At 40.8% G+C, this 10,880-nt stretch overlaps 2 protein-coding genes across 2 annotated transcripts; both read left to right on the forward strand.

The window, feature by feature from the left end:
* Nucleotides 1-2,872: 2,872 nt before the first annotated feature.
* Nucleotides 2,873-3,811, forward strand: LOC308155715 (olfactory receptor 51L1-like; the record flags this gene model as incomplete). The annotated part of the gene is made up of 1 exon (XM_080529089.1): nt 2,873-3,811. One exon carries the CDS (start codon nt 2,873-2,875, stop codon nt 3,809-3,811), a length of 939 nt encoding a protein of 312 aa, XP_080385215.1.
* Nucleotides 3,812-9,541: 5,730 nt separating this feature from the next.
* LOC308155716 (olfactory receptor 51L1-like) lies at nt 9,542-10,480 on the forward strand (the record flags this gene model as incomplete). The annotated part of the gene is made up of 1 exon (XM_080529090.1): nt 9,542-10,480. The coding sequence occupies one exon, from the start codon at nt 9,542-9,544 to the stop codon at nt 10,478-10,480; it is 939 nt and encodes a 312-aa protein (XP_080385216.1).
* Nucleotides 10,481-10,880: the final 400 nt, after the last annotated feature.

The raw sequence follows: 10,880 nt of genomic DNA on the forward strand, positions 1-10,880 counted from the left end.
GCGGGGAACATAGGACCCTTTTTCGGGAGGGAGCTAAGGTACTGGGGAACATAGCACCCAGGGAACATAGGTACGCTCCCAGTTTTAGCTAGGCCATTAAACTGGCTTGGGAAAAAGATCTAGGGGTCACTTTTAATGAGGCGGAGTGGAAAGAAGTTTGGACCTACGCCAAAAAGATCTCTCTGTAATCGTACTAGAAGGGATACAATACAAATATAAAATCTTACACCGTATTCATGTAACACCTGCACTTAAAAATACAATGGACAGCAACTCCTCACCACTCTGCTGCAAATGTAAATCCAATGTTGGTAATATCTTTCATTATTTCTGGTCTTGTCCAAAAATCCAAAGCTACTGGACTAACGTTGTTAATGAACTCTCAATTATGTTCAATGTCTCGGTGGGATTGGACCCTAGGTGTCTCATCCTTGGCACTCCGGATCGCCAGATCTCGAATGCCAAACACCAAAGGTTGTTCAACCTCTTAACATTTTCCGCAAGGAAAAACATTCTGCTATACTGGATAAAGGAAGCTCCCCCTCCAAAAAATCTTGGCATAATATCATAATGGACTGCATTTCCAATGAATATATCACTTGCATGTTACACTCCAAGACGGACAGTTTCTACCAAACTTGGGACCCCTACTTAAAATATATTGGACCTGCCCTGTCATCTTCCTTACTGCAAGGTTTCCCCTAAGGATTCTTGCTTGGTAAATGTAAGCATTATCTGACTCCAGGGTACTTGTTTGGTGGGGTTTTGTGTGGGTCGCTTTGGATGAAGGCCTATGCTAGATGACAATAATGTAATGCAATGTAATGATATCTACGTCCATACCTCAATTCTATTATAAATATATCTGAGCGACATGTTTTTTTAATTTTTTTAAATGTATTATTATTATTTATTATTATTTTCTCTAAACCCCTAGTGTATGTACTGTGACTGTTTACTGTATGTGCAGCGGGGGGGGGGGGGGGGGGGGGGGGGGGGAGTTGGATGGGCTTGGATGGGCTTCCACAGTTCCAGTGGTCCTGTCTGGGTTCTGTGGGGGTTTCATTCAGCTCTGGGGTTCTTGCTGTGTATGTTTAATATTGTCCTTGTCGTTGTATTGTTTTGTTTGTGCCCTCTATATAAAATTGAAAACCCCAAATAAAAACAGTTTCCCCCCCCCCCCCAAAAAAGCTAGCCAGTTTTAGATAGCTAGCTTTAGCCTCAGGACCGGCCTATTTTACACTTAACATGAGTGTAATAGAATTGAGATGATGACGGCTATTGCCAGCTGCGTTGTTAACACATTAGGTGACATGTCTGGGCATGTGAGACAGTGAAAAACGAACTCATGGTTCAATGTGGGGTTTTCAACCGGTTTATTTAGACATGTGAAAAGACAAGTTTGACAAATGTGAATTAGACATCACAAATGCATTTCATTCTGTGACTAGGGTGTCCACCCACTGGTCATAGAACGTGAGAAAACTGGGTTTTGCCAGGGTTGCGCTACTTAAGAGAGAGAATCATCTTTTCTAAATCCTAGGTACTTGTAATGTGAGACAGATTCAATCTTGGAGCCCTGAACAGTGGTGATAGAAGGGAGGTTCAGAGGCTTGGATGTAGCATTCGAAAACATCATAAGTTTGGTTTTGTCAGCATTCAAAACAAGTTTTAGATCACACAGGGTTTGTCGTACAGTATTAAAAGCAAGTTGTAGCTGACACAGAGCCTGATTTGGTGTGGACGCATAGCAGTATATCACAGTGTCATCAGCATAAAAATGGAAATTAGCATTTCAGACATTCTGAGCGAGACTGTTGATATATATAATGAAAAGTAATGGTCCCAGGACCGATCCCTGTGGCACACCCTTGGATATACCAAGGGAGCTGGAAGTGACACCTTCTGCCTGCACACACTGAGATCTGCCTGAGATGTAATGTTTAAACCAATAAACAGTTTGTTCTGACAATCCTGCACTGGTACTGTAAGTCTTTGCATCAGTATTGCATGATCCACAGTATCAAAAGCCTTAGATAAGTCAATGAAAAGGCTTTTAAAGCTGCTGTTGCAGTGCTGTGTTTTTTTCTAAAACCTGATTGAGACTGATAAAATATTATTAATAGATAAATACTCCTTCAGTTGTTCATTCACGAGGTGTTCCAGAACCTTTTAGCCAGGACAGACAACTTAGAAAAGGGCCGGTAGTTGTTTAGGACAGTAGGATCACCCCCTTTCTGCAGGGGAAGAACAAACGCCGATTTCCATATGGGAGGATTTTTGTTTGTGCCCAGGGAAGTATTAAAACAGGTTGAAAGGTTCTAAAATGTAAGATATGTGTGACCACTGATCTATATACATGTAATTGGTCCCCAGACAGAGACTGTGAAACATGACATAGAACTGACAGTCATTTCACTGACGTGAGTGCCCTCAAGAGATTAAAATAATGCCACATCATTGGAGTGTCATGAAGACCACATGACTTCATTTCAGAGGAGATCAGCGATAAAGAGTTCATAAACCCTGCAGTCCAGGTCATGTCATCGATGGGGAGACATCACACAAAGGTAAAGGCATTTTCTAATTACAATGTGTGTCCATAATATCATGCTGCATGGTAGAAGTGGTATCAATCAAATAATAAATGGCATACTTTACATATTAGACCTATAGTGTAAGTACTGACATTTATTTAATCTGTAAGGACATTTGTGTTTTGTCGTCACCCAGCATGGCAATTACAAAACAAACTACAAATCTCTAGGTTTGTGGTGATACATTTCTGATAGAGGGTAAACCAAATGCTAGGGGACTTACACCCATTCATTGTATTGTTCTCTTACAGTATCTGAAGAAATACGCCCCGGCTATGGAAAATTCATCAGCAGTGACATCCATCATATTGTCTGCATACTACGGAATGGAACATCTTAAGTACATGTACTTCAGCATTTTCCTTATTTTGTACATTGTCATTGTTGCTGAAAATGTCATTCTCATTGGAGTGATCTACACTGAGAAAACATTACATGAGCCAATGTATTTCCTTGTGTGTAATTTGGCAGCAAATGGCCTCTATGGGAGCACTGCTCTACTGCCAGCACTACTGAGTAATTTATCCTCCCATACTCATGACGTGTCTCTAGCTTTATGTCAAACACAGATCTATTGTTTACACACATATGCTATTGTTGAATTCACAGTTTTAGCAGTGATGAGTTATGATAGGTATGTTGCCATATGCTATCCACTGCAGTATCACATGATGATGCCACTGACAAAGGTTTATAAACTCATTGCATTCACCTGGCTTTATCCATTGGTGGCATTTCTCCTGTTTTTCATTCTCCCTCTTCAACTGCGATTCTGTGAAAACGATATAGACAAATTATACTGCATAAATTACTCACTTGTGAAGGTCTCCTGTACAGGTACGTCTATTGTGAGCATCGTGGGATTACTCTCTGTGGTTGTATATACTTTTCCACAGATCGTAATGATCCTTTATTCATATGTACATATCTTAAGAATCTGTGCATTATCTTCAAAAGAATCCAAGATCAAAGCACTGCAAACTTGCACTCCACACTTGTTTGCAGTTATCAACTACTCTATAGGGTGCCTTTTTGAAGTATTGCAAAGCCGATTCAACACAAGCCATTTAACTTACAGAACTCGTGTGTTTTTGTCTCTTTACTTTTTGATATTCCCTCCCATTCTTAATCCAGCTATCTATGGTATAAGTACTAAAGCCATAAGAGTGTCATTGTTTAAACATTTTCATGGTAAGAATAGGGTATTGCAGTAGGAAAGGCTGTTTCCATGTGCATTGAAGTTATGGATAGAATGTTTATTGTGTCGGATAGGCCTATTGCAGGTGAAGACAGTACACCTACTGTGGTAAATGGTAAATAATGGTAAATGGACTGACTTATATAGTGCCTTATTCCAAAGCGCTTTACAATGGCCTCTCATTCACCCATTCACACACACATTCACACACCAATGGCGACAAGCTACCATGCAAGGCGCCATCCCGCTCATTGGGAGCAATTTGGGGTTAAGTGTCTTGCCCAAGGACTCTTCGACATGTGGCCACGATCTGCCAACCTTGCAATCATTAGATGCCAGCTCTACCTCCTGCGACACAGCCGCCTCACTACAGTATCGATATCTGTGCGATTGTTATAACATCACAACATGCTGAGAGAACATTGACATGCTAAAAACACATAACTACACATAATTAGATGAGCACACAGTCCTTGCTTTTGAACACGTCCTAAAACGAAAGTATGTTTACAAGTCATTATCACTTACCGGCAGCCTACGGCAAACAAGAACAGTGAATCCAATCCACAAATTATAAGTATTTAGTGATCGTTAAACTGTTGTATATTATCGAGTGGGTACTTTAAAACTGTTATGAAAAAACCCGAAAACCAGATATTGTTGACAAGAAGCTTCACTTGTCGACCCCTTCGATTCTGCGACTGGTTTATGGTCTCACCTGCGGGCGTCACTAGGCTATTCTACACACACTAAAAAAGGGTCCTATAATTGATTTTCCATTTGTAAGAAAAAATACATAGAATGAAAACCTGAAGGCACTAAAACTAGAAGTCAGACCGTAACTTTTCTTTTTTCTACAATGCTGAATGCTGCTGTTTAAATAGTTTTAATGTTAAACCAGTTGGTCACTGAGTACTGCAGAGTACTGTTATTGTTGCTTGAATAAAGGCTGGCAGTTTTTAATAGCCAACTGTTGTTGTGGACTATATACTGGGGAAGTATTTGGTATTAGTCAGGAGTAAAAAAAGAAATACAAATATCGGATTGATATTGGTATCGCAGATACCTGAAGCCCAGGTATCAGTATCGGTATCGTATCGGTAGTGAAAAAGTGGGATCGGGAATCCCTACCAGTTACCTCCAATATTTGAGAGTTGCACTTCTCAACTCCACTTTTCTCCCACAGTGTACCCATAACATTTGCATTTGTAAACTGGGGTGGGGGATTTATGAACAAAACTATCCAGTATATACTGTACAATGCCATCCATAGGCCGGTGCCGCATCAATATGCCGACGGACCGTTGTGCCGACAGCCCTCCCTGCATGTGAATGCTCGGCTTCTCTGTTACGGTACATGTGGGAAGACGGTACATGTGGGAAAACTACGGTTAGGGTTAGGTGCTACGTCGACTTGGTACATGCTGGCATGTCTAACCCTAACCCTAATCCTATCCCTATCCCTAACCCTACCCCTAACCCCAACCCTAACCTTAACCGTAGCACCCTAGCACCTAACCCTAACCCTAGTTTTCCCACATATACCGTCTTGTCAGCTCTCGCAAAAATCCGCTAATAAACTGTCGGCATCGTGGTCCGTCGGCATCGTGGTCCGTCGGCACAGCGGGTGGGCCCCCCATAGGCCTACGTATTGGGAAAAATAACAATTCTTTCTTCTTTTGGCTCTATATTTCTATATCTCAATTTGCATCCCATCAATGTTGTTTCTGTTCAGATTGATTCCACCATTTGGAAATGTAAAAGAAAATGACATTACACAGTAGCTATTTATCTCACTTGTAAACTGTTTTTTAGGCTTGTGGCATTTTGTATTGATTTTTTAAAACTCTAATAAGTTTGATGCAGGTCACATTGTAACATTATCACATTAAAAGGTGATCCGCAAAACAAAACACTTTTATCGTATTGAGTATTGTTGTCTATAAGCAGATGTTATGTTGGATAGGTTTAACTTAAAGTGTTGAAAGTAGGGCTGTCAATGTTAACGCGTTAACGCTCATGATTAATTTGATAACTGTTAGCCTATATGGAGATCCTCCTTCTTAGTCAGGTGGCCGGAAATAACATTGATCCCTCAGAGAGAAGGTTGAATCGTAATCATTGTATTAGGCAGATCTGGGTTACATTCTCTTGTACAGATGTTTCCAAGGCAGCATGCTCTGTTAGGTCCCAAGCTTCAAGCATGGCTGCGGCATAGGGGATGCCGAGCAAAGTACTGATGGAAGTTACACCTTATATACTTGTTCCCATAGAGAGAGCTTTACATCTGTTCATCGTTACTTACAATACTGACATTGGTTCCCATACATGGCTCTATTCTGTGTCCATGCTGTTCTACTCTGCTGACCATTGCTAACCCATACATAGTTACCCGTGGTCTCTAAATCTGTCCCAGGTCCAGTTACAGAGGAAAGCATCTTGCCTGAGAGTGGTCAGTTTAAAGTATGTTTAAGATTAAACAATGAGTATTGCAATATTTGATAGGCACACAAAAATGCATCATATCAGTAATCATAACACGTATATATATTTTTTTTTATTTACAAATGAATCATGTTACCATAAGTATTCATAAGTTCACCGTATTCATAAGTTCTACTGACATGTGTGGCTGTAGAGGGGTTTCAAGACAGGCTGACTTGTATACTGGATTGTAATAATGACGACAGTCGTTGGTTACATTCCTGACCACTTATGATGTTTACATGTTTAGACGCTGTCAGCGATAGCATCCCGGGAAGTGAGGCTAAGTTCGTACCGAAGCGCGCACTCCTCCCCCCCCCCCCCCCAGGTAGCAGGTGTCTCTGCCCGCAACAGGCGCACCTCTCCCCCGGCCGTTGTGTGTCTCTCTACTGGGTAAAAGCTTACGGCTCCGGGGATTCCCAGGTGGACATAGGACCCTTTTTCGGAGCGGGGAACATAGGACCCTTTTTCGGGAGGGAGCTAAGGTACTGGGGAACATAGCACCCAGGGAACATAGGTACGCTCCCAGTTTTAGCTAGGCCATTAAACTGGCTTGGGAAAAAGATCTAGGGGTCACTTTTAATGAGGCGGAGTGGAAAGAAGTTTGGACCTACGCCAAAAAGATCTCTCTGTAATCGTACTAGAAGGGATACAATATAAATATAAAATCTTACACCGTATTCATGTAACACCTGCACTTAAAAATACAATGGACAGCAACTCCTCACCACTCTGCTGCAAATGTAAATCCAATGTTGGTAATATCTTTCATTATTTCTGGTCTTGTCCAAAAATCCAAAGCTACTGGACTAACGTTGTTAATGAACTCTCAATTATGTTCAATGTCTCGGTGGGATTGGACCCTAGGTGTCTCATCCTTGGCACTCCGGATCGCCAGATCTCGAATGCCAAACACCAAAGGTTGTTCAACCTCTTAACATTTTCCGCAAGGAAAAACATTCTGCTATACTGGATAAAGGAAGCTCCCCCTCCAAAAAATCTTGGCATAATATCATAATGGACTGCATTTCCAATGAATATATCACTTGCATGTTACACTCCAAGACGGACAGTTTCTACCAAACTTGGGACCCCTACTTAAAATATATTGGACCTGCCCTGTCATCTTCCTTACTGCAAGGTTTCCCCTAAGGATTCTTGCTTGGTAAATGTAAGCATTATCTGACTCCAGGGTACTTGTTTGGTGGGGTTTTGTGTGGGTCGCTTTGGATGAAGGCCTATGCTAGATGACAATAATGTAATGCAATGTAATGATATCTACGTCCATACCTCAATTCTATTATAAATATATCTGAGCGACATGTTTTTTAATTTTTTTTAAATGTATTATTATTATTTATTATTATTTTCTCTAAACCCCTAGTGTATGTACTGTGACTGTTTACTGTATGTGCAGCGGGGGGGGGGGGGGGGGGGGTCCTGTCTGGGTTCTGTGGGGGTTTCATTCAGCTCTGGGGTTCTTGCTGTGTATGTTTAATATTGTCCTTGTCGTTGTATTGTTTTGTTTGTGCCCTCTATATAAAATTGAAAACCCCAAATAAAAACAGTTTCCCCCCCCCCCCAAAAAAGCTAGCCAGTTTTAGATAGCTAGCTTTAGCCTCAGGACCGGCCTATTTTACACTTAACATGAGTGTAATAGAATTGAGATGATGACGGCTATTGCCAGCTGCGTTGTTAACACATTAGGTGACATGTCTGGGCATGTGAGACAGTGAAAAACGAACTCATGGTTCAATGTGGGGTTTTCAACCGGTTTATTTAGACATGTGAAAAGACAAGTTTGACAAATGTGAATTAGACATCACAAATGCATTTCATTCTGTGACTAGGGTGTCCACCCACTGGTCATAGAACGTGAGAAAACTGGGTTTTGCCAGGGTTGCGCTACTTAAGAGAGAGAATCATCAATTCTAAATCCTAGGTACTTGTAATGTGAGACAGATTCAATCTTGGAGCCCTGAACAGTGGTGATAGAAGGGAGGTTCAGAGGCTTGGATGTAGCATTCGAAAACATCATAAGTTTGGTTTTGTCAGCATTCAAAACAAGTTTTAGATCACACAGGGTTTGTCGTACAGTATTAAAAGTAAGTTGTAGCTGACACAGAGCCTGATTTGGTGTGGACACATAGCAGTATATCACAGTGTCATCAGCATAAAAATGGAAATGAGCATTTCAGACATTCTGAGCGAGACTGTTGATATATATAATGAAAAGTAATGGTCCCAGGACCGATCCCTGTGGCACACCCTTGGATATACCAAGGGAGCTGGAAGTGACACCTTCTGCCTGCACACACTGAGATCTGCCTGAGATGTAATGTTTAAACCAATAAACAGTTTGTTCTGACAATCCTGCACTGGTACTGTAAGTCTTTGCATCAGTATTGCATGATCCACAGTATCAAAAGCCTTAGATAAGTCAATGAAAAGGCTTTTAAAGCTGCTGTTGCAGTGCTGTGTTTTTTTCTAAAACCTGATTGAGACTGATAAAATATTATTAATAGATAAATACTCCTTCAGTTGTTCATTCACGAGGTGTTCCAGAACCTTAGCCAGGACAGACAACTTGGCCGGTAGTTGTTTAGGACAGTAGGATCACCCCCTTTCTGCAGGGGAAGAACAAACGCCGATTTCCATATGGGAGGAATTTTGTTTGTGTCCAGGGAAGTATTAAAACAGGTTGGAAGGTTCTAAAATGTAAGATATGTGTGACCACTGATCTATATACATGTAATTGGTCCCCAGACAGAGACTGTGAAACATGACATAGAACTGACAGTCATTTCACTGACGTGAGTGCCCTCAAGAGATTAAAATAATGCCACATCATTGGAGTGTCATGAAGACCACATGACTTCATTTCAGAGGAGATCAGCGATAAAGAGTTCATAAACCCTGCAGTCCAGGTCATGTCATCGATGGGGAGACATCACACAAAGGTAAAGGCATTTTCTAATTACAATGTGTGTCCATAATATCATGCTGCATGGTAGAAGTGGTATCAATCAAATAATAAATGGCATACTTTACATATTAGACCTATAGTGTAAGTACGGACATTTATTTAATCTGTAAGGACATTTATGTTTTGTCGTCACCCAGCATGGCAATTACAAAACAAACTACAAATCTCTAGGTTTGTGGTGATACATTTCTGATAGAGGGTAAACCAAATGCTAGGGGACTTACACCCATTCATTGTATTGTTCTCTTACAGTATCTGAAGAAATACGCCCCGGCTATGGAAAATTCATCAGCAGTGACATCCATCATATTGTCTGCATACTACGGAATGGAACATCTTAAGTACATGTACTTCAGCATTTTCCTTATTTTGTACATTGTCATTGTTGCTGAAAATGTAATTCTCATTGGAGTGATCTACACTGAGAAAACATTACATGAGCCAATGTATTTCCTTGTGTGTAATTTGGCAGCAAATGGCCTCTATGGGAGCACTGCTCTACTGCCAGCACTACTGAGTAATTTATCCTCCCATACTCATGACGTGTCTCTAGCTTTATGTCAAACACAGATCTATTGTTTACACACATATGCTATTGTTGAATTCACAATTTTAGCAGTGATGAGTTATGATAGGTATGTTGCCATATGCTATCCACTGCAGTATCACATGATGATGCCACTGACAAAGGTTTATAAACTCATTGCATTCACCTGGCTTTATCCATTGGTGGCATTTCTCCTGTTTTTCATTCTCCCTCTTCAACTGCGATTCTGTGAAAACGATATAGACAAATTATACTGCATGAATTACTCACTTGTGAACCTCTCCTGTACAGGTACGTCTATTGTGAGCATCGTGGGATTACTCTCTGCGGTTGTATATACTTTTCCACAGATCGGAATGATCCTTTATTCATATGTACATATCTTAAGAATCTGTGCATTATCTTCAAAAGAATCCAAGATCAAAGCACTGCAAACTTGCACTCCACACTTGTTTGCAGTTATCAACTACTCTATAGGGTGCCTTTTTGAAGTATTGCAAAGCCGATTCAACACAAGCCATTTACCTTACAGCACTCATGTGTTTTTGTCCCTTTACTTTTTGATATTCCCTCCCATTCTTAATCCAGCTATCTATGGTATAAGTATTAAAGCCATAAGAGTGTCATTGTTTAAACATTTTCATGGTAAGAATAGGGTATTGCAGTAGGAAAGGCTGTTTCCATGTGCATTGAAGTTATGGATAGAATGTTTATTGTGTCGGATAGGCCTATTGCAGGTGACGACAGTACACCTACTGTGGTAAATGGTAAATAATGGTAAATGGACTGACTTATATAGCGCCTTATTCCAAAACGCTTTACAATGGCCTCTCATTCACCCATTCACACACACATTCGACATGTGGCCAGCTGGGGCTTGAACCGCCGATCTGCCAACCTTGCAATCATTAGATGCCAGCTCTACCTCCTGCGACACAGCCGCCTCACTACAGTATCGATATCTGTGCGATTGTTATAACATCACAACATGCTGAGAGAACATTGACATGCTAAAAACACATAACTACACATAATTAGATGAGCACACAGTCCTTGCTTTTGAACACG

Source organism: Nansenia antarctica, assembly GCF_963989245.1.
Source record: "Nansenia antarctica genome assembly, chromosome: 4".
Classification (NCBI taxonomy): domain Eukaryota; kingdom Metazoa; phylum Chordata; class Actinopteri; order Argentiniformes; family Microstomatidae; genus Nansenia; species Nansenia antarctica.